The following is a 27,923-nucleotide window of genomic DNA, read 5'->3' as shown; positions in this document are numbered from 1 at the left end:
TCGACCAAAAATAGACAACTCCACATTAAACGCATAAGCACGATTTTGCACGCGTGTTAGGGTAGCGCGCCACGCCGAGCAATGCTGAGAGTCGTCCATATTATCACGGCCAACGCAACTTTAAAGGGCACACAAGCGCAAGAAGCAAGCAGTAATGTCTATCCTCTGTTAGCACCTCCTGTTACGTTTTTATGTTTGCATTAATGAAAAATTCGACACGAAGCATCAATTACGCTCGTTTGATACAATGACATATAGAAGGTATTGCAAGCTCAACAATTCGAATGGTCCGTGTAGTCTTCACGTTGCGTCGTGCTACCCGTAGCATTCAGTTGTGACGAGACGTAAAAATTTAATAACGTGTTTATTTCAGAACAGATCCTGATCATTGTTTTGCGTAATTGTCTGAACGGTACGAAGAACAGAGGCAAGGCCCGTAAAGCACCTGAATTAAAGCAGTTGCAGTGGTCCTTAACAAAGCATGGCCAAATGTTGCTACTTACGTGAAAGCGACGAGCTCAGCTACAAAATTTCGGTGAGTTATAAGAGATCCCTTGGGCAAGCCAGTCGACCCGCTGGACTGGAATACTGTGAAAATGCTGTCTGGACCAACACATGGCGGCGTCGTGAAGCGACCGCGAGGTGTAGTCTTGAGTTTTGCGAAATTCACCATTCCGTCGCAGTCGCCTGTTGCCACAAGAACCTACGCAGCGCGCCACAGATCAGCGTACCGCTGAAAATATCCGTTTTTTTATGTTCGTGAAGCATCAGCCTTGTTTTCGGAATAGCTCCTTGTGATATTGTGATATTCAGAGTTGAGATGCGTGGACGAAATAGTTATGGGAAAAAAATTGAGAAAGTAACCTAACATAGAGTAACGAGGGGCTTTCCAGTGACTTTTCAAGGCGGAGGACAAGGTTTAGGCCAGCTTACGGGAAACACCTTTAATAAATAAAAATCAATTCACGACAGGTAATTTATAGACAGAAACGCAACTTTTGGTATGAAAAAAAAAGGCGTTGAGTAAGACAAACGCGGAAAATATTGTCCTGCTCTTCTCTTGTGCCTACGTCCCCCAAGACGAAAGCTGAGATGTGGGGAACGACAACGATGTGGCTTGTAACGGTCTTTTGAATACTGGTGTTATGGGGTAAAACTATCGAATTGTTAAATGAGAAAGTCATCTGAAAGCGTCACAATTTCAGATGCTTAGCGAAACCGTTTCTAAGCTTGACTGTTAATGCGCAATAATATTCTCAGAAACGATAATGGTTACAAACCTTCACCGACGCTACATCTTGGCAGGCCTTTCTTGCTTTCTCGGCACTGTTCATGTCGCAGAAGACCAATGAAGGTTTTGTTAGGTTTAGCACAGCCTCAATCTCCCCTGTTAAATAGAGAAAAAGTTCACTATCATTAGGACGATACAACTAAAAAAGTCGAGGCAACTGTATTGATTCATCAAGGACAGTAGTTATAATGTTGCGTCCCCAACCTGTGGTATGAAAACCTGTCACGAATTAACACGGGTACTGCTTTGTTGTGGGTTCGCGTCTAGAAGATCCATGATTTTGTGTATATTGTGTATAACTGTGTGTAACTGGTAACAGTGAAACTGAAGGCAACTAGCATGTTGCGTGCCGACAAAATTTCAACTGCCATCTAAGCCCTCTCATCGTTTATTCGGCGGTGAAAGATGGGTTAGGGCGACACTGAAGTGATTTTTAAACATTGCGGGATTACTGGCGCAAATTGTATTCTTGAGTCTGTAGGCCATGTTTCTACAACTGTGGCCGCGTTTACGCGGCTTTATTTAGTGTAAAAAATTCGACAGCGCTGTCCTCCTCGCTGCATCCTCGTTGCCAATTTCCTATGCTGTTTCGTGTGACGCCAAATCGATGTGGCTTGGCTTGACTATGCTACTGCACGGCTCACCGGGCCTCCAACTTCTAGAATGAGTCAACCGGGCGTTTAGTCGGCCGTCCGCCGGCGGGTCTTTTAAGTTCCTTCCCTCAGTTGAAAATAAGGAACCACACGATTCGTCCCTGGAGGAATGTGCCTTTGGTTTGCTAGTTTGTAGTCTATCACGTTCTAATTACAAGTAGCTCCACAAGAGCGCACATGCGACGTTCTCTGACTGACATGCTAGTAGAAACGTCTAAGGCCAATCAAGGGTGGGAGAAGAGTCAGCGAAGCCAATATAAGTGTTAAGGAATCAAATTCAAGCGTAAACCTAAAGTGCGGGAAAATTGGGCATCGTCGAATCAACAACGCATCTCGTATTCGCGTCACGGCTGTTAGTTGCTGTGGCCGCCGCAATACTCGCATGGTATTATTTCTTCTTTCGGGATTTGTTAAGTTCTGCTTTCCCGACCGGATAAACGCCGAAGAGTCGGTTCGTGTGAGCCAGTCAAGGCAATGCCAAGAAAAACAGAAGTTTGGCAAATTCACTTGTGCCTTTAGTGTTAAAGCCGACAAATTATCCAAATGTAAAGCGCTTATCATCCCTCGCGCCATTTTATGTCGTTTCGCTTGAAGAAAACGCAGCACGGAAGCCAGTGAGACAGCGGTGTGGTCTAGCAGGAAAAGAAAAACCTACTATGTGAACCATCGAGGCCGCAGGAGGCGCTGGTCGCGCGTTGGGCGCACACTATAAAACAGCTGGGCCGCTCTACAACTGAGTGTACCTGCCGCTCTGTGCGCGTACATACTGGTGCCTCAAGGGACGTGATATGGTGGTTAAACAATGTAATTGTGCTGTACGGCATTTCACATTACATACGAAACGTCCAGCGGACAGTGCAACCGCAGCAAGAACGACAACATGGCCGCTCTTTTGCAAATGGTAGCCCTCTCTTCTTGAGATTTGCGGCCCGAGCCTCATATGACTTTACCCCGGCGCAAGCCAAGAAGTGTTTTATAGCGCGCACTACATACCCGGTGCGGGATTGTATCGTCATCAGTGATCATTCAGAAACATAGAAGCACAATTCAACCAGAGGTGTGCGCCATCTAATTTCATCGCGAAGCAAACGCGAACACATCAGATACACAGCTTCGGTCCCCTGCCGTGGCTGAACGCTTTTTTCGGGCAGACAGCGATGTCACGGCAATTCAGCTGTACTTGAGGGCACTGGGAAAACAACGCCCCGCATTTAAAAAAAAACACAGGAGCAACAACTTATTCAATCAGACGAAAATAACTGTCCAAAGGAATGCGGAACCGTAGAAGGCCGACTCGCTGCTTGCTGCCATGACGTCATGGCGTCCTCGTATACGTCTGCCGACGGCACGTCCAACATCAGCACGGCTTCAATTATACCTGTACATTTATAATTGTTTAGGACTTATAAAAGTTGACGTGCGAAGAAAGATTTTACGTGTTTCTTTGAGACCTTGCGTGCGCGCTTCTTGTTCTGATGTTTGTCACGTGACTCTTGGCACACCCGCTCAGTCTCTGTTTACGACAGCTTGCTGGATGACTCATAGCTTCACGTTTTGAATATTGTCGAGATTATTTTAAGCATACGGTCCCAGACACTGGTATATTGGTTTTATGGGTGCGCCAGTTTATCTATCTGGACAATCTTCTGTTTCCTCTTTAGCGTCCTGTTGGGCTATGTTAGAGAGGGCAAGTATACTACACACCTACATCTCGGAAGTAAAAGATTGAAACCAAGTGGCAAAACTAGAAGCATCGTCCTATCAAGGTTCAAGAACGATGGTGTCCGCACTATTAGTCCGCCTGGACACGTGGCGCCATCTCTGAACTGGCTTTGTGACAAGCTAGAAGCAAGACGAGATCCCTTCAATGCTTTTTTATTCCCAAAACGTCTGCGTAACGCTATGGGTTATCTTCGTGTAGTGCCTACAGCTCCTGCGCATCGGCTCTACGAGTCCGGTTCAGGTAAAGTAACTGGTCCAGGCGGCTTCGACGGCTTCGACTGCGTTATAAGTGTGCTGGGTCGTGATGTAGCTGTGGTGTTTGTTGCGCGATATACCTTAGGTCGCTCATCGCGAAGGGCAAACCATGCCAACTACGATGCCTCAAATGGGCTGCGTGTCTGGTTTCCAGTCTGCGTATCAAAGGGCGTAAGAAAAGGCGTCACTGTTCGGCTTCCCTAGCGACCGCAAACAGCGGGATACGTGGAAGCGAGCCATTCCACGACGGGAGACGGCAAATTTCAGTTGTGAGTCGAGGTACGAGCGCGTGTGCAAGAAACATTCCGACTGAACGGATCTTATCGAGGCGATGGGCTCGCAATAAGCGCCCGATCTGTCTTTCTCCACCGCGAGAAGCCCAAGCTCCGGGTTGGCGCCATCCCACGAATATACGAAAACGTGCAGGCGTCTCTAACGGACTCAAAAGGCGGTTGCGTAACAAAGAGTAAACCAACATGCATAACAACATTTGTTGTCGCGCCTAACAATCGTGAAACTGGAGCTACTCCACAAGTGGTCTCTTGTGTGATATTTCTATGATGTTTTTTCAATTCCATACATCCATCGCGTCGCTATTGCCATAAACTTTTGTAAATAAACACCTGTACAGAAGAGTCGTGCTACGATTGTACAGTCTTTTTTCGACGCGCTTGGCAGCTTCAAGCTCCACCCAGCCAGCGGTGAAAGCTTGCCGTCGTCTGTGTTGCGCACCCGAAATCTGCGGTGGCCCCATTTTGATAGCCCAATCAGTTATTTGAAGTTCTGAAAAGTGGAACGCGGATAACTGTGCCTTCCTGTTTCTTTTTTAACTTGCCTGTTGGGTGGCACGCGCCCTACGCGCGAGGTTTTTGTTTCTTAAGGGCAGCCTACATGCAGAGAAATTTGACGGTGAAGTGCTCGCGCCGGGCGCCGAAGATCGACTCACCCCGCAGCTTAACCTCGGCCCCAACCTCCACGCAACATGAAGTGGCGAACGCAGTCAGTAGTAATAAGTTAGCTCTATGGGCGAACGTCCCTGCCAGCGAGGTTGTTGCATCGAGGTTGCCGGATGTAAAATTCAAAACACGATGCGCGTAAACATAACCCTGCTTTTGAGTTGTCTAAGACAAAACGTGACTATTGGCCAATAAAATTCGCTTAAACGACATAAATATATTTCATTTATTTCTTTATTGTGGGAGGGGTGCCTTTTTAAAAACGGCTGTCAGGAATAGCAAATAAACTTTTACAAATGGTAACAATGGGTATAACTGTTTGCGCTGTGTGTTTGATTACTAGCTTTGCAGCGACTGTTAATGTTTTGCGCAGTGAACTTCGCTGCAATGACCCTCTTTTTTTTCCATTTCGGCTACAGTTTTACCCATTGCTGTTATGTGGATATTTCCTGGCATGTTTCTGAACGTGGTGTTGACGAGAAAAAGGGAAAAAAAAGACGCGAAATAGTGCATGCATATCGCCTCCGGACTGCGCAGGTGCTTTGGGCAGACAGGAAGTGAAAAGCTTTGGTTGGCTGCAGCTGCGAAATAAACTTTTCCGCGTCCGTTCGGCTTCGCCGCCACGCGCGCGACATCTAGACCACACATATCATCTACAAACAGCTGTTTTTACGACGACGCCGGCTCATCGGCCCCCGCGGGGAGGGAAAGAGAGAATGCAGTTTAATGATGCTGACGAGGTGTGTCCAGCAGATAGCCTAACATGCCTAACACGCCCAACATGCCCCGCCGGGAGTCGTTCGCCACACCTTGGCTGACATTTCGGTGCACGGAGGTTCCCCCTAAGATATCGTACCTATGCTGTGCCTGGCGATTACCCCAGGCTCTAGTATCGGTCCCTCCTCATCCTACGTACCCACTTATTTAGTGTGTTTTTTCTGCCGTACATGCTGACTTTACAACTACAGATTTGTATCATTGTTTTACTGTTAACGCTCTATAAAATCACGAAGATATAGCGCTACACAAACGTGCGAAGGGGTCGGGTTATTTGCTCAGCGTACCCCATCACGGAGGGATCTATACCGCTTTAATTCCAGCGCTAGTTAACTGGTACCATCTAGGCTGGAAATCAAAGGCTAATCGACAACAAAAACGGCAACTGTTCGCCCCCACACAGCGGAAGCTTAGCCGTGCCTGTTGCAATGATCGAGCACCGCAACATGCCTTTCCAACACGCTTAAACTTGCCGCTATCTCTCAAGCAAGCTAAGTGGCAATAAGAGGCTTATAACCATAGATAGTGTGCTCGCGTGTTTACTTGTGGAAATAAAGAGCAGAACAATGTAGGCGTGTTGCCAATGGAAGAGAAGCCGACCAGCAAGCGCCGCGTAAAGCAGGCGGAGCCTCCTCATTGACTGGGGCGATTCTAGCGGCAGCTCTCGTTCCTGAATTGACCTTTGTTACTAGAAAAAAACTTGGGCAAGACTGCCAAATACAGCGGCACTAAACGCACATCACCTTCGTGACTTGACCTGACGTTAACTAAATTGTACCTTTTTAAATTGTGTTAATAGTACATCTAATGTTACCTGGTTCGAGCAGCTTTGCGCACTGTTTTCACCCCAACAAGCGCTGTAAAAAGTTCTCGAGCTTTGAAAACGTTGCATAGTCAGTATAAAACGAAGTATGAGTATTAGAACCGTGTGTTGCAGCTAATGTAGATAATTTATTACTGATTTTCAAGCGAATTTGGTTTACGTATTCGCATGATTCACAACGAAAGGTCGCTAACCGCAGTGGGTCCGTAAGACCTATTCAATGCTCCGCGAAGCCCTTCCGAAACTGTTCTCATATCCTTTTCTTCCTTTTGAGAAACCTTTCCTGTACCGCAAAAACATAATTGAATTACCCGTTAGTTTACCGACTCCATTTGCATAAATTTTCACTTCGTCTCTTTTGCACAAGCCATCTGTTTCGCAAAAGGTAAAGATACCAAAGCTGCGTATATAACAGATGTTTGGGTGACTTCGACTGCAAGAGAAAATTGTTTGTCAATATTACACCTATCACCGCAGATGTTAGAGACAAACACCGGACGTCCAATATGTGCATGGGCGACTTAACGTGTAAGGCAAACTGTTGGGGACTGTGACACGGATAAAGATAGCTCATGCAGGGGTCCGATATCACTTTTGCAAGGCCAAAAGGTGTCACCTGCGAACCCTCGGTAAAGAAACCACTGACATAGGCCTTCCAAAAACCAACGCACAAAATCGATTGATTGATTGATTGATTGTGGGGTTTAATGCGCCGACGCAACGCAGGCGATGAGGCGCGCCGTAGTGGAGGGCTCCGGATTAATTTTGACCACCTGGAGATTTTTAACGTGCGCCGAAATCTAACGCACAAAATCGGCAAAGAGGTAAAAAATATTTCATGGGTACTTGCTACTACAGAAATATCAAACATATATTGCAACGACATAGGTTACACTTTTCCCCGTTATATAACAAAGTGGAAAAAGAAACTTTGCTGCTTTGTAAAATCTTAATCGCACACGTGCGTCACGAACAATTTTAGTGACGCCCATGGTTCGGATATGAAAAAATTGCTTGCGCGAGTCAATTTCTCGCACGCCATGATTCAGGCGTCAAGAATTAAATCCAAATCACATGTACGCGGCCTGGCAAGACGGAGTTAATTGCAATGTACTATCCCTATAATTTTCAGTCAGCTTCTTCTTGCGGCCACCTTCTGTCGCTTCGACGAGGTGGATAAGGTGATCTGTATTTCCCATGAAATGTGAAGAATGATCTCTTATTGTGGGCGCGCCTTATCAGAGGTGAACCCCCCCCCCCCCAAAAAAAAAAAAAAAAACAAGGCTAAAGAGTCAACGCAACTTGGCTCGCAGGAATTAGTTGAATTTTATGAGGTCGCATCAGCGGAAATAACAAGGACAGACATTAAGATACCCGCAAAAGATAATACTGCGAAATCTCGGTAATTTGAACTTCAATAATTCGAATTTATGGACAATCCCAATCGTAAGATTTCGTCAGGCCAAACTCCTTTGGAAGAAAATGTATACTAAAAGGCGTTACTTCAAGGCTGGGGGGTTCAGCTGCCAATAATTTCGACTAGGAGCCACCGTGCCGTCACATTGAGGCCTGGCCCATGGCTATAGGAACGCACCCGCTGCCTACACGCCACTCTGCAGCACCTCCGGAAAGGAGAGAAAAGCGGAGATAACAGGAATCATGTAAAAGCAACCTCAAACACACATGGCGGATCTTTTTCGAACAAACTTTCTTCCGGACGGCGTCGATGTGGACAAAACGTAGGAATCTGGGGCATGTTAAAAAGTGCCATCCATTACGACGTTAGACGAGTGTAATCCGTGGCTGCCAGAGGCAACGCGGAGGGTAAGAGATGGCGCCAGTGCGGCCATCCTTGTAATTTAATGACCGGTTAGAATGACGCCCATATTTTTCGAAAGCAGGCCCTCCGCTACATCCTTTCGTTAGAGGAAAAAAAGAAGTTCTGGCATTTGCATTCAAGAATGAAAGGGAGGCTTCAGTCGCGGACTTTCTTATTCAATTCAGTGCTGACGTGCTCTGCTGCTCCCAAGTCCCATTGTACGCCTCTGTTCTTCAACTTTCAATAATTCGAACGGCGGTGGCGTTTTTTTACCGTTCGAAATAATGAGCGTTTTCTGCATGTTTTCTGCCTGTAGTATATGCAGCACTTGTGTATGGGTACAACCCAGAACAACATTGCTAAGAACATAGACGGCGACAGGACCTTGAGGGGGCCGTTTTCGGGATCAGCTCACACTCAAGACTGTTTTACCAATCGGAGACCTTATGAAACTACCTATGTAAAATTTCTTGTACTTCCAAGGGCGAGTTAGCTGGGAGAGGTACACGTATTTGAATTGTACAAAACGTTTTTCCGTATCTTACTTTCATTAAATGTAGCTTTGGCACAGGCGATTGTGGCACCGGCGAGCGTCGTAGCGACAAGCGCCATTACCAGGTCTACGCTGTTAGACGAGACAAACGCAACAGTATCTCCGGGCTTGACACCGAGGTCCTGGAAACCAGCTGCGATACGTTCGGTGGTTTCTTCTAGTTGGTTGCAAGTAATACGGTCTCCGTTGGCAGCGTCAATCTGCAGGAAACGGCCAGAACACTAGTTTTAGATGAATACTACGAAGAAAAACAGCGCAAAACACAGGGCAAACTAAGCAACCACCTACCACAGGCGCTCACGAACAATTGAGCCCTTTATTGCAGCAGGAACACATGTATACAAAGCGAAAAAGGATCAAAAGAAGAACAAAAACATCTCACAACCAAAAAGCGATAGCCCGTGAAACAACGTCATCCACCAGGTGCCGATATAGCATCAAAAAGTCAAGTACCATTTCCTTTACCAAAAGTGAAAAAACAAGTGACCAGACTTCCGTGCGTTATATCTTTGTAGTACAATGTACCACCTGGCCCTTCAGAAACCATTCTGTAAGATGAATTGTTTGGTAAGGTTTCATGTGAAATTTTTTTGTAAAAGGTGACGTAACGTTACAGGGGGTCCTAAATACCCTGCTTTCCGAGTAGTAACATGTAAATGCATTCCGGCGTATTTGAATTAGGAGGAGACGTGAAATACACAGAAGGACAAGCAGCGCACAATACGCTCTCCAGGAGAGGCAAATATTGCACAAAGAATATTACTCATGACTTTATAACAGCGGATTAGGGCAAAGCCGTTCCAAAAGGAATATTTTTTTCGAGCTAACTGAGGAAGTTCCAACAGGGCGCTTGCTTTTTAGCCGTCCATAAATGTTTGTACAAGACAGAAGACACGCAAAAAATGCACCGCATGATCAGGTGCATACATTTGGTTTGAACTCTTCAGTGTCTTACGAAAATGCATAGGATACACAGCCGTATGCTTGCCTGTCAAGTGATGTGCTTATCACTAAATAGCCATGCAGTACCATTTACGGCGGATGTGTATTTTGGTCAATCACAGGAAAAAAGGACATAAAAAAGCATATAATATCAAATTGACGCTCTTTTTTGCCTTCGCAATCGGGAGGTGAATACATATTTCTTTCTGCCGCACGATTTTAATTGTTTCCGTGTTCAATATTTTATTCTGCGTTGTATAACTATTGAGCGATAGAGAGTGTATAAGCACTATTATGGAGAAAAGTGTTGTTTACGCATTGTTTATGAATTTTAATTGCCGAGATGTCAATTGGGTGTGCCTCCCCTCTTAAGGTGGAAGCCATGCAGGTGCTTAATATTTGTATTGTAACTGCATCTTGACGGTACTCACCTAAGGGCCAGAAACTTGGAGGCTCACAAAGAGGATTCCACTTCAATTGAGAACGACTCAGCGAGCAATGGAACAGAAGATTATAGCAGTAACATTAAAGGACGAGAAGAGAGCGGAGTGGATCAGGGAACAAACGCGTGTTAAGGACATATTAGTAGAAATTAAGAAGAAGAAATGGACGTCGGTAGGGCATTAAATGCGAAGGGAAGCTAACCGTTGGTCATTAACGGCAGCATTGTGGATCCTTAGAAAAGGCAAGTGTGCCAGCGGGCAGCAGAAAGTTAGATGGGCAGATGAGATCAAGAAGTTTGCGGGGATAAATTGGTCACAATTGGCACAGGACCGGGGTAATTGGAGAATAATGAAGAAGGCCTTTGCTCTGCAGCGGGTGTACCTAGGCTAGTGGTGGTGATGATGATTGTAACGGTTTTAGCCAACAATGCGCCAGCTAACATCAGGGCGACCCTGCCTCCCGTTCCTCGTATGACAAATGGTGATGAACTCACTAGATATGCATTCGAAACGTTAGTGGGAAGAACGTTTAATGGGCACTGTTTCTAAAGAATTAAAAACTTTCGCACCACCTACTGTTCATTCCTCTTGGCTCGCACACCAGGAGGTGGATAGAAGGTTTGCGCACTCATGAACAGAAAGACCACCATTTGTTTTATTCTCGCAATCACTCACCCGAAATATAAAAGCCTATTGTCTTCACCAGGAAACATTATATAGATTGAGAAAAAGCTTCACTTACAATGGCAGTCGCTCCGGGAGCTTTCTTCCAGGAATTTCTCAAAAATGTTGGAACGTCGACGACCGGAATCTCCAGATTTCTTACAGTAGACTTCACAACGAGGTCCTCGATGGCGACATCATCTGCCAAGCCTTCCATTTCGTTCTGCGTGCAAAATTAAATAGAAACATTTGGAAAATAAAGCGTGTGCTACATTTGTGCCGTAAGAGTAGTTTGCCTGCGAGAGCAGTACGACACCATCGTAGTTACAATGTGCCTGAGTAATGCTCGTAACAAACTGGGGTAAACCGAATGGCCGGGCAGATATTCGCGCTCATGCACACACACATTGAAAACACACGGTTAAGTACAGGTAAAAGGCTCAACACACAGAACACAAATAAGCCGGAATGGGAGTAAATGGCTTGTTCAATACCTCAGTACCGATTCGGAGTTTTCAAAACTCCTTCCAATGGGAGTTTCGCCTTACTCCCATTATTTCCCCAGTTTTTTTAGTAGTATATGCGAGTTTCCAGGGGTACCATTGGAAGTGTATTGTTTCCACCAACTGGGAGTTTTCAGGGGGCGCGTTGGGAGCAGTGTTGACCTGCATTCGAGGTTTTTTTTTGTCTTTGCGCGCTTGATATAAGCGCTGCAGAGGAATTTATTACTGTATTTGGGAGTTATTAATGAGCGCACAGGCCGAATTTTCATTTCTCGTTTAGGATTTCGTAATTTCTAGTCTTTTTTCGCTTCAAACGTTGAATGGCGAAACGTGAAAAGTTTGTTTTCTGCACAGTCAATTTATTGCGTAAAAATTACATAAACACGATTTACGTGTGAACACGTTAATAAGGGAATAAAAACACTGGATCAACAAAACAACTACATCAAGAACACAAGGTATCTTGGTAAGAACTTTCTCTACAACACTCCTAAACGAAAAAAATTTAAGCAATTTGCAAACAATGAGGTCAGCATGTGGTCGGTGCGCTGTTTGCTTGCACCTGCCTCCCAAACGCTGACGTTGCTTCACCTCCTGGAACGTTCCCCAGGAAGCGATAGCAGCACATGCATTAGAGGGATAGCAAAACGCTTTAAATCTGCGGAAACAAATACCGAAGCATACTGGGCATGTGACCTGAAAAAAAAAAAGAAGCGGCACTGTAAAGATGCTTAACTTGTCACTCTTGTGTCCAACGGTCCGTAACGTCTGAATGTTTATTTAAAGCTACGCAAAATTCCACTTCCGTCCGAGAAACCTGAGCTCCCTAGTTCGTCAAAACAGAGTGCTCTGCTGTTCAAAAGGGAGCGCGACTCTTGTGCCGACCAACTTCTGAAAATGCTTCCTTTCCCTCTTATCCTTGCGTGTAGTGTTCTGGGAGCGAGCTTCAGGCTTTATCACCCGCACTGCCCCTCTCTCCCCTCACCAAAAGTTAAGGAAAAATTTCGGTCGGTGTGACGCCTGCGCCTGCACCCCCTTCAAAAAAAAAATAAATAAAATAAGCAGTCGTCCGTCGACTCTACAGAATGCTCCCTCGAATGGCGTTTGTTGGTTATAGTTACACGCGCCGAGCGTACGAAGAGCTCCCACGGGGCCCCGATCTTCCGCTTTCCAGTGAAAGCCACTAATCGCGGGTGGCAAGCGGCAGTCCCCCTCCTCGTAGCAGGCCCGGCTGGCACCACACGTACTTCTGAAGAAAAGCGGCCGCCTGCGTAGTTTGACCGGCCAACTTCACATTCGCCTGTCAGTAAGCCACAGGCACAGCCTAACAAAAACACCTAACAGCCGTTCAAAGTTCGGACAGTTTTCATTCTGCTCACGAGTGTCAATGAGTGAGCGTTGTGCTCGAGACCCGCGCAAATACGCATTGCTTTCACACCAATCGGCCTCCCCAATGACTTTCCGAGCATGGCGCCGTCTTTCACGAACAACGCTCACCTCCAGTGGCGGAGAATCGCCCGTGCAGTGGCGCGGGAAACACGCTGAGTTTATTTGACACTAGAAGGCACACAAGTCTCCCAAAATGTTGGGTACAATAAAAAACGTGAAAATCTTACCTTCAACCACCTCGCAGAGGCACAACCGCGTTGTTTGTAACGAGCCACTTTCAGCGATCACTGCATTTAGGCCTCGCGTCGCCTCGCTGGCGTATTCCGTCGGCTCGAAGGTCGGTAACACGGAGGCGACGTTGCAGTGTGTCGCACGTCAGTGTAGGCTGGTTCCACAATGTTCGCAACGAGCTTCGATTGTCGGGAAGCACTTCACATCTGTTCGTGCGGCAGCAAGTTCACATCGACAATAAATGTTCGGGTACGCTGGAGCTCACACGACACACGACCCCAACTGGCAGCAATTTTGTAAGGAGGCGTAGAGGAGGAAGTGGTGAAGCAGGAAGAGAAGGAAATGGACGAGGCGTGGGAGTTTTTAATACTCCCATTAGGACAAACGCAGTATTCACAGCTAGATACTGCGTTTTGTGAAAAGGTGCAATCGTCGTAAATGCGCCTATTTGCGACGGCTTGTGGCCCTGGTGTAAACTGGCAGTTTTTCAACTATCATACTACCACACATGGGAGCAGGCCTCCTGCAGAAAGGAGTTTAAAAGACGTATTCCAGCCGAAAAACGCCCATTCAGGCTAACTTGTGTTTTGCGTGAACGTTCTTCTGAAGCTGCGCTGTTACTTAAAACCAAGCGCTATTATCACGAAGCTTTTTTTTTAAATTTTCTTCGTGGCTCTTGATACGCTGGTGCAGTCCTGTGACTAGGCCTACCATACGCATGGTGTAAAAGGTTGTTTGGATGAGGCACTGAATCTTCAGCGTTCCTCCTAAGTCTTGCTAGATGTGAAGTCTTTGTTTGCTGATAGCTGGGACTATGGCACGTCGCTGCATTTACGGTTTAAGTGTATTTTGTTGGGCTGTAGTGTCTTGCGGTGCGGCGTGGAACTAAGAATTATGAGGTCAGACTACACCGGAGAGCTATAAGACCGCACTGACTGCATACTACTTGACTGCGTCCGACCGCGTACTGTTAGTGCGTCCTGCATGTCCCGTCTGACCCGCTAGTAGTACAAATCTTGTTGTCATCTCCGCAAGGCGCATGTTTTGTGCCCCAAATGGTGTTGGGATGTTGCCGGAGCCTTATTATGACTATGCTAAATATTATTGGGGGACAAACGGCTTGTTGCGGTATGCCCAGGCTGAGCATGGTTAACAAGGCCGTTCCTAGTGTTCTGAGCTTACCGTCGCCACGCGATCTGTGAGGACTGCCTCAACGCTTTGAACACGTGTTCGCCACAGCTCACATTTTCGAGGATGGAACTTTTATGACCATGCGGCACGGCTCACTTTGTGAAGCGGTCTTTTCAAATCGAGAGCAAGGACGACCCTGGGGGAGCACGGGAAGAGTGCGCCAAGACGCCTTTTGTTTGAAGGGGGATGTCATGAGTTTACTGATGGGGCCGGAATCTGAACAGTGTGGGGGATAAAGGAATTAGGCTTCCATGTATGATTATAGGCGGGCGAGGATTCCAACCTTAAAAAGCTTCCCCTCGCACGCCGTTAGTGATGCGACGTGAGTTGTATACGGCTCTGTAGTTCGGTTTTACTTCAGAATAAGCCCCATTTTGTCGGGTTTCAATTGCGGCGGTATTGTGTCCTGTTCCCTACGCTGATTTAGGTACTTCGTTACGGCTTGAAGGCGTGTGTCGTCAAGGTCGTGAGGAGCTCGTTTCTGACCCCATCGTTTCCTGGACAAGTGTGGCAGGTCAGGACTTTCAGTGCCTGCGATTAATCCTGGGTCAATATTGACTTCTCCATTTAGGGTTGGGAGGGCCATTGTACGTTGGAGAAGCGCGTGAGGGGAAGCTGTGCGAATGTATTTGTCTTTAAAATCATTCAGTGTCCCGTTGTCACAGCTACGACGGTAGTGTGGGGAGAGCTGGGTTTCTTTCTGATTCTCTACATTACCGTTTGTGGAGTCCAGCATATGGTGAAAGAGCATCCTTGCCTTTGGCGACCGCAGCGTGCCTGGTAAGCTGACGCCAGTTTCGTGGCGTGAGCTCGGCTGCGATCTCCGCTGTCTTTCGCATAAGCTCCGCTACCGTAATTATGTATTCTGTTGATGTTTTGCCTCTTCTGTCTTCGTTGGGAGTGTCTGCGTGCTTTCCCGATTCGGACGAGGTGAAAGACTACTGCTGGCGCCTGTGTTGAAACTGCGATGTCTTCCAAGTAATTATTTACGTTTTGATGAACGGCTACAAAAAATTACTCAAGTGAGTTCGTGAAGGTTATGACACTTGCGGTTCTGTGCTCGCGGAAGGTGGTGCGGTGGGCTATTTTCGTGAACTTTCATCCTTCTTCGTAAAAGAGGGTGGGGTTGATAGGCTCGATGCCGTAGTGATCGCTACCGGTGGCTCTTAAAGTTGCCACTCCTCTTGGATGACAATTTTAATCAGCGTGATGTCGGAAGTAGTATTCTTTGTGACGCTGTTGTCTATTTGGGTTGGAGACGTTGGATCAATAAGAACCGTTAGGCGGTGTGTCCGAGTGGTAGTGTCCAGCTCGCGATACTGTGGCGAGCTTATAGCTCCACGCAGGATCTGGTGCATTCAAGTCTGAGTATTGCAAGCTCGTTGCTGCCCGCCGCGCTTCTTCTTTTATTTTGTTTCAGTATTCTGCTCAAACCGCTCAACATAAGGGGGTAGTAAAATTCAGGGGGTAGTAAATACGCCGCGTGTGATATAGCGAAAGAATTATATTTTTTTACTCTGTGTGCTCCTGTATGTCTAATGGTAGGTGCGTAGTGACTATGTCCTCTTCGGTTGGGACATTCAGTAGTCACAAAAGGGGCCTATATGTCGCCCTTTTATTCTTTGCGCCGTAACTATGGTGGTGTTGTCAGCTGGTTGTGGTTTCAGCTACGGCGAGGAGAAATATGTCTTCCTTCGCAGTACGGTTTTTTTTGTATTTCCTGGCATCTTCTTCTGAGGCGTGATTCCGCGGGCGACCATGTTGCACAGCTGCCCCCTTGCTAGTCGCTTCAGAGTGTATAATAGTAGAGACAGCACGTAAATATAGGAACGCTTTCAGTGTTGTTACTGGCCTATCATTACCATCGTCATTACCTTATTTCGAATGCGCCGTTTTGTTCCCTCCAGTATCATGACTGAGTGCATCGGTCAGTCCAAATTTTTAGTAAAGCATATTGTTACGTCCCGATAGACGCAGGCAAAATCGGCTGTACGGTGTTACACCGATTTATTAAGGGCGGGGCGCCTAAAATGGGAAGGCGAGAGAGCACGTCAAATCTCAGCAAAAAATGGCTGACCGTCTCAGAGAAGCGCGCGGGGCCCGGGGCACGCGTTTGCGTCGTCGTCTTCGTGCTAGCCGGCTGTCCTAGAAACACGGCGCGTATCCATCACTTTGAGATTGTACCAAGTGCAATGACCCTTACATACCTTAAACAGGGGATTGGCCTGCTTAACACACAATTCACGTGACATTTTGCCCCCCGTCGAAATAGCATCGCCCCGATGCACGCAGAGTTATTTAAAATGGTAGATGCACTTATGGTGTTGCCCAAAATGAGTCCGTCAACGATCGAAGTATGGCTTCATGCGCACTACATGAACGACGTCAGGGCAGCGGTTACGGCGGCGTCGAGACACGAGGCCATCGTCGACAACTTCGTACGTTACGTCTGTAACCTGGCGCAGCACCCGATATGGTCCAAAGTACCGTTTAAGAAGTTTTTCACAGAGTCCTCGACGTCGGACGGGAGTCCATACCCAGACTCTGTCGCCAGGTTTGTACACAGCAGTCCTGTGGCGGAGATTGTAGCGGTGGGAGTCGTACAGCTGTTGCCGTCTTGTTCGAACGCGCGCCAGCTGCCGCGCTTCCTCGGCTCGTTCCGTGAATTCGTGCAGTTCCGTGTTGTCGCCGGTGGTGTCAGGGGGCAACATTGCAGCCAGCATGGTGGTGACAGGTCGGCCATAAAGAAGAGAGAACGGCGTCATTCTTGTCGTGTCTTGCTGAACCGTGTTACAGGCGAACGTGACGTATGGCAACACAGCATCCCACGTCTTGTGTTCCACGTCGATGTACATGCTGAGCATGTCCGCTATTGTCTTGTTTAGGCGCTCAGTAAGGCCGTTTGTCTGCGGGTGATACCCGGTCGACTTACGATGGGAGGTACCGCTGAGCCGCATGATTTCGTCGACGAGGGCAGCAGTGAATGCTTTTCCTCGATCAGTAATAACGATAGCAGGAGCACCATGGCGGAGAAGAATCTTCGTAACAAAAAACTGGGCGACCTCGTGAGCTGTTCCACGCTTCAGGGCTTCCGTTTCCGCGTACCTAGTGAGGTAGTCCGTGGCAACTATAGTCCACTTGTTACCAGCGAATGACGTCGGAAATCGTCCCAAAACGTCCATTCTCACCTGCTCAAAAGGTTTTGCTGGAATCTGAACAGGGTGCAGTACACCCGCTGGTCGGAGTGGCGGTGCTTTACGACGTTGGCACTCGTGACACGTGCGTACGTAGTGTCGCACCGTGGCTGCCAGCTTGGGCCAGTAATAGGATTGCTGGATCCTGGCCAGGGTACGGGTGTAGCCTAGGTGACCCGCTGTCGGCTCGTCGTGGCAAGCCCGCAAAACGTCGTTCCTGAGGGCAGCGGGAACCACAAGAAGGTAGCTTCTGCCACGTGGGGAAAAGTTTGTCCTATAAAGAACTCCATTCCGGAATCCGAAGGATGATACCCCTCTCGAAAACAGCTTCGGTACGGTGGAGGTCCGTCCTTCCAAGAATTCGATGAGTGGCCGCAGCTCCAGATCTGCTTGTTGCTGCTCCGACAGAGAGGATGCGTCCAGAACGCCAAGGAATGCGTCGTCATCGCCGTAGTCATCTGACGACGCTGGAATAGCTGGTGCTCGCGACAGGCAGTCGGCGTCGGCGTGTTGTTGACCGGACTTGTACACGACAGTCACATCAAACTCTTGAAGCCTAAGGCTCCAGCGTGCTAGGCGTCCGGACGGGACTTTTAAGCTCATTAGCCAGCAGAGTGAGTGGTGATCGCTGACCACCGTGAATGGACGACCATATAGGTACGGTCAAATTTTCAGCACCGCCCATACGACAGCCAGACACTCCTTTTCGGTTGCCGAGTAGTTGGCTTCTGTCCGTGAGAGTGTTCTGCTAGCATACGCTATAACTCTCTCAGCACCATCTTGCTGTTGCAGAAGGACAGCTCCAAGTCCAACGTTACTGGCATCCGTATGGAGCGTGGTTGCGGCGTTTTCGTCAAAATGGCCGAGTACTGGTGGCATTAGCAGCCGTTGCCGCAGCTCGTCGAACGCTCTCTCTTCTCCGTCACTCCAGAGGAATGCGACATCATCCCGCGTAAGACGAGTCATGGGCGCCGCAATGTGGGCAAAATTCTTAATAAATCGCCGGTAGTAGGAGCACAGGCCTAAAAAACGCCTCACGGCTTTCTTGTTGACGGGCGTGGTGAACTGGGCGACCGCTTCTACCTTGCCAGGATCAGGACGAACTCCGGCAGAGCTGACCACATGGCCAAAGAACAACAGTTCCTCGTATCCAAAGTGGCATTTCTCTGCTTTCAGCGTACATCAGGCAGATCTTATGGCCTCGATGACCGACTGAAGACGTTCGAGGTGTTCTTCGAACGTGGTCGAAAATACGATCACGTCATCCAGATATACCAAGCATGTTTGCCACTTGAGGCCCGACATCACGGTGTCCATAAGTCTTTGAAAAGTAGCCGGGGCTGACCACAATCCAAAGGGCAAAACCTTGAATTCGTAAAGTCTATCCGGCGTCACAAAAGCGGTTTTCTCGCGATCCCTTTCGTCGACTTCTATCTGCCAATACTCGCTTTTTAAGTCGATGGACGAGAAATAGCGGGTGCTTCGCAGTCGGTCTAACGAGCCGTCAATTCGAGGCAACGGGTAAACGTCTTTTTTTGTCACTTGGTTGAGCTTGCGATAATCCACGCAAAACCGCAATGTCCCATCTTTCTTTTTAACCAAAACGACTGGAGACGCCCAGGGGCTGTTCGACGGCACGATGACGTCATCTTCCAGCATTTGCTGTACTTGCCTCCGTATCGCGTCGCGCTCCTTGGGAGCCACACGGTAAGGGTTCTGGCGTATGGGTCTTGTCGTTTCCTCGGTGATTATTCGATGTTTTGTCAAATGTGTCTGACGGACACCAGACGTGGACGAAAAGCGATCCTCGTAGTGCTGAAGGAGGTCAAGGAGCGCTCGGTGATTTTCCGACGAGAGGTTTCAATTGACGTCGACTGTGCATTTAGCGCTCGTCGTTGTGGTTGGGCTGGTTTGAAGCAGAAAACAGCGTTCTCCTTTGTCGATACCTTCAAAAAATGCTACTGTAGTCCCTCTCGCGATGTGCCGGAGTTCGTTGGAGAAATTGGTCAACAAGAGATTGGTGCGGCCGCCTGACAGGCGCACAAGGCCTCTTGCGATGGCAAAGCCCTGGTCGAAAAAGAGCGCAGTATGCAGTTCGGAAACCCCGTCGGCGGTGCAGGGATCGTCGCACGCTATTGACACGAATGCGCAGGATCGCGGTGGCAGGCTCACGTCTTCATCGGCGATACGAAGGGGCAAACAGCGCTGGTCGGTAAGCTGTTCACGAGGCAGGTTTGTAGACAATCTCACCAGGCGCTCTCCGATATCTATAACGCCATTGTGCTCACGCAGAAAATCCATGCCCAATATCAGGTCCTTGCAGCACCGCGGAAGAACGACGAAAGTACCAACAAAGTCAACGCCCCCCAAACCAATCCGTGCTGTACACTTCCCAACTGGCGTCATGAGGTGACCTCCCGCAGATCGAAACTGTGGACCATCCCACGGAGTCTTGACCTTCCGTAAACGGTCGGCAAGTTCTTGGCTAATGATTGAATAATCCGCGCCGGTGTCGAGTAACGCGGTCACCTCATGCCCGTCGATGGTAATAGGAAGGTCGGCATTCTAGACTCTGCCAGTATTCAGTGGCGTCGTCGTCGTGTACTTGCATTGGGGTGGTAATATGTCGGTAATCCGTCGGGTCTTCGTCGCTATATCTTGAGTCGTCGTCTGCGTCGCTTGAAGGTCTTTACATTTGCGATCTTCAGCAACCTTGCCTCCGGAGGTTGCTTCGCCTTGTTTTCTTGCCGGGGGCTGGAAAACCTCCCCGGGCGGCTGTCTCGAGGGTTACGACGGGTCGGCGAGAAGTGGGCTGCGGGAGACGCCGAGCGTGATCGACGATTGTCGGGAGACGTAGCGTTTTGTGCGGCGAGATAATCGGCGATTTCGGCAGGCCGCTGTCCCAACCGCGGACGACGAGCTGTAGGAGAGAATCCCGGAAGACTAATGTCGCGATAGGGGCAGCGTCGCTGTATGTGGCCAGGTTCACCACAGTGGTAGCACAATGGCCGCCCGTCTGCCGTGCGCCACAAGTCCGTCTTTTGTACTGGCGGACTTACAGCAGGTTCCTGTGTGGGCCAAGGATGTACCGGCAGGGGTGACTGGCGACGTGGCGGGACAGCAGGTTTCTGTGCGGGCCAAGGATGTACCGGCAAAGGTGGGTGGCGACGTGGCGGGGGTGGTGGAGTCGGCAGTGTTGGAGCTTGCTGACGAATAGCCGCAGCGTAACTTGTAGGGAAATGTTGCGTCGGCGGATCGGGTGGTGAGAACACTTGGTGTACCTCCTCGCGCCCCATCCTGGCCAAAGAAGGAGCCGACTGCTGGGACGAAATACCAAGATTATTTAGCTCTTCGCGAAGAACCCGCAAGGAGCTCTCGGCACGGGTCATACTAGCGACATCGGTGCGACTTCTGGTTGTAATACGGGCATATTGCCGGCTACGCTCCTGCACCGCCCGCTCGACAGCCGTGGCCTCCTTGATAAACTCCTGCACCGTGCGTGGTGGGTTTCTAACAAGCCCAGCAAACAGCTGCTCCTTGACTCCATGCATAAGGTATCGGAGTTTTTTTGGCTCAGACATGGCTGGATCAGCGCGGCGGAAAAGGCGAGCCACGTCCTCTGAAAACATGGCGACACTCTCGTTGGGCTTTTGAAAACGTGACTCCAGCAAACGCAGCGCTTGGTCTCGTCGATCGGTGTTCGGAAAGGTTTCCTGGAGCTCCTGACGGAAGTCGTTCCAAGTCGCCAATCTCCTCTCGTGATTCTCAAACCATATGCGAGCACCGTCCTCCAGCGAGTAGTAGACTTGCCGCATCTTCTCGCGATCGTCCCATCGGTTGAAATCGGCAACACGCTCAAAATGCGCGAGCCAGTCTTCAACATCTTCGAACACCTCACCATGGAACGCGTTCGGGGTGCGGGGCTCATTAAAAATCACCTGGGAGGTGGTCATCACCGGAGGCGGTCGAGATTGAGGCAAAGGTGTTAACACCGGAGGTGAGGTAGCCATCACCGGAGGCGGTCGAGATTGAGGCTGAGGTGTCAACACCGGAGGTTGACTGCGGGGCACGTTGTTAGGCAGGCCCGAGAGTTCTGGGGACAGACCGAGCGTGCGGCGACTGGTCCGATGCACGGGGGTGTCGACGAGACGAGGCCTTTCGGGGCTGGTGTCCGACTGCGATCCAGGCATGGGTGTACCCGGCTCCTCCACCAGTGTTGCGTCCCGATAGACGCAGGCAAAATCGGCTGTACGGTGTTGCACCGATTTATTAATGGCGGGGCGCCTAAAATGGGAAGGCGAGAGAGCACGTCAAATCTCAGCAAAAAATGGCTGACCGAGAGAAGCGCGCGGGGCCCGGGGCACGCGTTTGTGTCGTCGTCTTCGTGCTAGCCGGCTATCCTAGAAACACGGCAGGTATCCATCTTTTGGAGATTGTACCAAGTGCAATGACCCTTACATACCTTAAACAGGGGATTTCCCTGCTTAACACATAATACACGCGACAATATTGTCACGTGTACAAGAAGTTTAAAGAGGATGACGACGAAGGGAACGCCTCCAGCGCGTGCCGATGAACTGTCGACGACAACAAGGAGGAGCAGAGTGTCTCGGGCAGTTCTGCGCGAGATCACGTGGGGTGAGCTGGGCGAGCTAGAACGCCAGTCTAGCGCGTGGTGTGCTGGAGGAAGGTACTGGTTCGCTGAGTTGCTAGGAGGCACAATGTCGCCTTATTAAATTACCATCACTCATCCGGACTATTTCGTCCTTATTCTTGCTACGTGGCACTGGTAGAGGTGCGGGGTAAGCCCCTAATGTCTAAGACCCCTCCTGCCTCTCGTCTGTCTAGCCCCAAGAGGTCTACTTTCGTGGACACACCAGTTCATCGCTCGAGTCGGCGCCTTTTAGGCTTAGCTCCCGAGTTCAGCGCCCTGCCTGGACCACGCTCTGCTCGTGGCCACCGAGTGATGGCGTCAGCAAATGCAGCTCAGGTGACGTTCCAGCAGCCTCGTGAACCCAACTGCTTTCACAGGGAGCCCTTCGAGGATGTAGAAGACTGGTTGGACCATTTCAAACGTGCCGCCAGATTCAACCTGTGGGACAACAACCACAAACTGCATAACGTCTACTTCTCTCTTAAAGACGGCGCAGAGACCTGGTTTCTAAATAACGAGGCGAGTATGCGGACGTGGGAAGAATTCCGTGAAAAGCTTATCGAGAAGCTTTCGAGTACAGACCGGCGTGACTACGCTATGCGTTTGCTCGACTCCCGCATCCAAAAACCAAATTAAAGTGTTGCCATGTTCGCCGAAGATATCGCACGTCTGTTCAAGCGGGCTGATCCTGCGATGGCCGAAGCTAAAAAGTTCTGCTACCTGATGCATGGGGTGAAAGAACAACTTTTCGCCGGACTGGTGCGAAATCCTCCTCAGACGGTGCAGCCGTTCATTAAGGAAGCCACTGCAGTTGAACGCGCCCTTCAAGACCGGTCTCGCCAATACAACAGACATACGAACCATGCATCGAGCAACGTTGCCATGCTGTCCACTGTTAGCGAGAGAGACCTGCGAGACCTCGTTCGGACCATCGTCGAGGAAGAACTAGGGAAATTAAAAGTGAGTTCCCCAGAGCCGGTAATCGCTTCCGCCTCTTCGATAGCCGAAGTTGTACGCGAGGAACTCCGACCGACACTTATTACCCTGCAACACAGTGTAGAAGCGCCCCAAGTAACCTACGCAGGGGCCCTCCGTCGCCGCCAATTCGTCCCTGCAGCGCCACGTCAGGAGCCGCAAGCTGACTTTATGCCTTCCCCACGGCCTACCTTTCGTCCTTAGGTCCGCAAGCCCGACGTGTGGCGAACCGTGGACAACCGCCCCCTGTGTTACCATTGTGGAGAACGAGGTCATGTCATCCGTCGATGCCCGTACCGCGAGATAGGGCTGCCGGGATTCTCGCCTACTGCCCGCCGTACACGCATCGGAGAGCGACCATCAGCAATCGAAGATTACCTGGCTAATAGGCCCGCCAACGCGCCGAACCATTATCGGTCCCGCTCTCCGTCGCCGGCTCGCCCCAGTTCACCCTCTCGCCGCAGCGAGACATGACGACCAAGGTCGGCGAGCCCCCTTCGGGGAAACTAGAAGCAGCAACCTCAGGAGGGATGGTTGCTGACGGCCTAATTACAAATGACCCTCCATCAGCACCGCGATGCGATCCATCGACGCATTCCCACGAAGAGGTGAGCGCGGACCTATCGGTATGTGTCGACGGGCACCCGATAGTTGCTCTAGTGGATACCGGTGCAGAGTATCCAGTTCTGAGCAGAAAACTGGCAGATCGCCTGCGGAAAGTAAAGTCCCCATGGACTGGACCCCAGATCCGTTCCGCAGGGGGTCATCTAACGACGCCAATTGGAAAGTGCACCGCGAGGATTGCCATCGGTAACTGATTTTGTTGCCACCTTCCTCGTTCTCCCACAGTGCTGTAGAGACATGGTCTTGGGAATGGTCTTCCTGCTGGAGCACGGGGCCATCATAAACATTCGTGAGCGTTCAGTCATTTTTTCGCCAAACGGTGCGTCCACAGAAAGTGAAAGAGAGCGAAATTACGTGCCCTTGCGCATTGCTGGCCGTGACGTACTAAAGCCTCCTAGGTCATGTGCGCTTGTTTCAGTGGTCTGTGACAATCCGCAAAGTGGTGATGGCATAGCCGAGTAGATAAGCACCCTTCTGCTCAGCCAAGGAATTGCCATTGCTCGGGGTCTGGTGCACCTTACCGAAGGCTGCGCGGAGGTGTTGCTCACGAATTTCACTAGCGAACGTCAGCGCATCGCGAAGGGAACTGCAGTAGCCTGGTTTGAAGAAATAGACGACGGGCAAGCCTGCTTTGCACTACACATCGATACGTCTAGTGTTGTACATCTCCTGCCGCTGTTGACGTGAATCGTGACTTGCCACCTGATAAGCAACAGGTTCTCCACGAGCTGCTGAACTAGTTTTCCGACTGCTTCTCTATGACACTAGGCGTCCGTAAAACGGCACTAGTGAAACACCGCATCATAACGCACGAAACTGAGAGACTCATTCACCAGAATCCATACCGTGTATCCCCCAGAGAACGCGAGGCGATACGGGACCAAATTGAACAAATGCTTAAGCACGACGTCATTCAACCGTCAAGGAGCCCATGGGCGTCACCTGTCATGTTAGTCAGGAAGGAAGATGGCAGCCTTCGTTTTTGCGTGGACTATCGCAAGCTGAACCACGTAACTAAGAAGGACGTATACCCTTTGCCAAGGATCGATGACTCCCTCGACAGGTTGCGCCATGCGCGCTATTTTTCATCCATGGAAGTAAAAAGTGGATATTGGCAAATAGAAGTGGAGAAGCGTGATCGCGAAAAAACAGCCTTTATCACGCCAGACGGTTTGTACGAATTTAAGGTTCTTCCTTTCGGACTATGCTCTGCACCAGCAACATTCCAAAGGATGATGGATTCCGTTTTGTCCGGGCTAAAATGGCAAACATGTCTGGTGTATCTGGATGATGTGATTATATTCTCGCCGACGTTTGACGAGCATGTCAAGCGGTTGTCCGCAGTGCTACAGGCTATAGGGTCCGCCGGACTCACACTGAAGCGAAAAAATGCCACTTTGGATTGAAGGAACTACGCTTTCTTGGACACGTCCTCAGCCGTGATGGTGTTCGTACAGATTCTGATAAAATTGCAGCTGTTTCCAAGTTTCCCACTCCGATTGATAAAAGGGCTGTTCGACGGTTTTTAGGACAGCTCCTACTACAGGCGCTTTATCGCAAACTTTTCCCGAATAGCGGCCCCACTTACCTTACCCGAGATGACGTTGTTTTCCAGTGGACCGACAAGCAGCAAGTCGCTTTCGACGAACTTAGACACCGCCAACAGACACCACCCGTCCTAGCCATCTTTGACGAAGAGGCTCCTACGATCATCCACACCGATGCAACCAACGTCGCACTTGGAGCCGTTCTTATACAGCTAAAGATGGAATCGAATGAGTGGTTGCTTACGCAAGTACATCTCTGTCCCGGGCGGAGATTAACAATTCAGCAACCGAGAAAGAATGTCTAGCGGTTGTTTGGGACACAAGCAAATGCCGTCCATACATATACGCCTGGCCATTCAGTGTTGTAAGCGATCACCACTCGCTCTGCTGGCTAGAAAATTTGAAAAACCCTTGTGGACGTCTCCCACGCTGGAGTCTGATGCTGCAGGAATTGGATATGGTTATCTAATACAAATCTGAAAAGCAGCATAGCGATGCTGACTGTCTCTCACGAGCCCCCGTTGAGCCTGCAGGTGGAGAAGACGACGTTTCAGTTGTGTGTACGGTGCAGGCGACAACCGCTGCCGAGCAACAGCGGCATGACCAGGAACTGCGGCCGCTAATTGATTTCTTGGAGGGACACACTTCGGCTGCACCTAGGCTATTCTCCGGAGGCTAGGCTATACATAACGTTCGCCTATAATACGCACAACAGGAAACGACGGGGATGACACCTTTTCAGATTATTTACGGTCGAGAGGTTTCTACCATGCTGGACGCCATGCTCCCTTATGATTCAAGGGACGACGCTGTGCCTTCCTTCGACTTCACCCACTGCGCCGAAGACGCACGCAGTTTGCGCGTCAGAGGATACGGCAACAACAGCACTTTGACGCTGCGCGTTACAATCTGAGGCATAGACACGTGCAGTTTGTAGAAGGCGACAAAGTCTGGATATAGACGCCGGTTCGTCGACGGGGCTTATCGGAAAAGCTGCTCCGGCGATTTCTCGGGCCCTGTACAGTGCAAAGGAAGTTAAGCGACGTGACTTATGAAGTTGTTCTGACCTGCCCTTCTCCTTGAGCACGCCGCCGGCCACAACCTGAAGTAGTCCACGTGGTATGCATGAAGCCTTATCTCTCTTGATGACGGCTCTTGTGACCTCAGCGCTACGTGACCCCGCCATCTACGCTGCATACCATACGGTGACTCTACGCATCGGGACGATGCTCTCTTAGGAGGGTGGCAAATGCCACGTGTACAAAAAGTTTAAAGAGGATAACGACGAAGGGAACGCCTCCAGCCCCACCTTTCTTCAGCGCGTGCCGACGAACTGTCGACGACAACGGGGAGGAGCAGAGTGTCTCGGGCAGTTGTGCGCGAGAGCACGTGGAGTGAGCTGGGCGAGCTAGAACGCCAGTCTAGCGCGTGGTGTGCTGGAGGAAGGTACTGGTTCGCTGAGTTGCTAGGAGGCACAAGTTCGCCTTATAGATTACCATCACTCACCCGGATTGTTTCTTCCTTATTCTTGTTACGTGGCAATATACTCTATTTAGGTTCACGCATTTGCTACATTTTTATTTACCATGCTCAGGTTACTTATGTAGGCCTCCAGTGCTGGGCTGTGTGTTGTTATCTTAGTTATTATCTTTTTTCTTTGCGTCGTATTGTTCATTTCCTCGAAGGGTGGTAGATAAACTTGCATTAAGAGAGCATAGGGTGAGAAAAAAAAGTAAAATGAATCAGTAAGTATTACTCAATGGCGGAATGACACACCCTGCTTGGCCCTACACACAAGCTTTCGCCGTAAGCACTCTTGGCGACCTCAGTTATCGGAATGCTTAAAAAGGCCATCCCGACAAAATACAATCTTCTTTTATTCGAAAGATTTCATTTTTTATAGTTCCCCAGCGCTTGGCTGGATGCAAATAACGTTTTATTCGCTGTGAAATTAACCAATATATGTTAAATGTTTGAGTTTCTCGCGAAATCGTGTGTTTTCAGGATCTGCAATGAGATCACAGGAACCGACCGCACTGCAGCCGATTGCAAAGACTTGTTTACCGTTAGTGAACCTAGATGGCGCCACCTTACCGTGGCCATCCGTTTGCTGCCTGTGGTTTATTTCTGACCGTATTTAAACTTGGCTTATTTTTGTTCACGCAGAAAATACCCGTTTCGCAAAACAGTGCTCGCTCGACAAATATGGTCACGTAAGATACCGCTGCCTGCGTCAATCGCCCAGTATCGTCTAAGACAACCCCAAAGCTGCGCAGTCCTATGCAGCTAATCTAAGCGTAGTACCAACAGCACAAAGTACCAACAGCTTCGGTGCTTCTATGTTTACGTGTGCTTTCGTAGCTTCCACTGCTTGTCCCACCATTCTTACTTCTTTAAAAACAATATGCAGTAAATGTGAACGCAAAGAGTTCGTTCAGGAAGCTTATAAGCTCTGCCTAATTTCCGTTTGCATTTGCCGGCCTCCGTCAATCGCAGAGGTGGTGGTAGGACATCACAGGTTCTGTAGCGAGAAAAGAGCTAGTGGGTCGCATGGCCATTCCCTTTTTCCCTAATTACATGGTTTTATTTGAGGGAAGTTTACGTTCAAAGTTGTGTCAGTATGATTCTAACGAGGCGATCTGTTGAATGAACTAAACTTGTGTTTGGTCTTCGTGGCCCCTTTAAGAGCCTCCCGTAGTCCTAGAAAGCTGTGATTGT

The 27,923-nt window shown here is 49.4% G+C and overlaps 1 protein-coding gene across 2 annotated transcripts in view; it reads right to left on the bottom strand.

The window, feature by feature from the left end:
- Positions 1 to 27,923, bottom strand: part of LOC144158570 (uncharacterized) — a 76,248-nt gene that overhangs the window by 37,091 nt on the left and 11,234 nt on the right. Inside the window, exons 1-5 of one of the 2 annotated variants that reach the window (XM_077689531.1) lie at positions 13,017 to 13,243; positions 10,977 to 11,120; positions 8,842 to 9,049; positions 1,281 to 1,387; positions 504 to 703 (exon numbers count right to left, since the gene is read on the bottom strand). In XM_077689531.1, coding sequence (XP_077545657.1) covers positions 504 to 703; positions 1,281 to 1,387; positions 8,842 to 9,049; positions 10,977 to 11,114 — 653 coding nt within the window. In that variant the 5' untranslated portion in view covers positions 11,115 to 11,120; positions 13,017 to 13,243. Of the gene's footprint in view, positions 1 to 503; positions 704 to 1,280; positions 1,388 to 8,841; positions 9,050 to 10,976; positions 11,121 to 13,016; positions 13,244 to 27,923 lie in introns of those variants that run through there. The other variant, XM_077689530.1, reaches the window with a different exon arrangement.

The sequence above is a fragment of the Haemaphysalis longicornis genome, unplaced genomic scaffold, assembly GCF_048455015.1.
Source record: "Haemaphysalis longicornis isolate Haplotype H1 unplaced genomic scaffold, Haemaphysalis longicornis Haplotype H1 scaffold_10, whole genome shotgun sequence".
Taxonomy (NCBI): domain Eukaryota; kingdom Metazoa; phylum Arthropoda; class Arachnida; order Ixodida; family Ixodidae; genus Haemaphysalis; species Haemaphysalis longicornis.
This window is presented reverse-complemented; position numbering and strand designations above follow the sequence as displayed.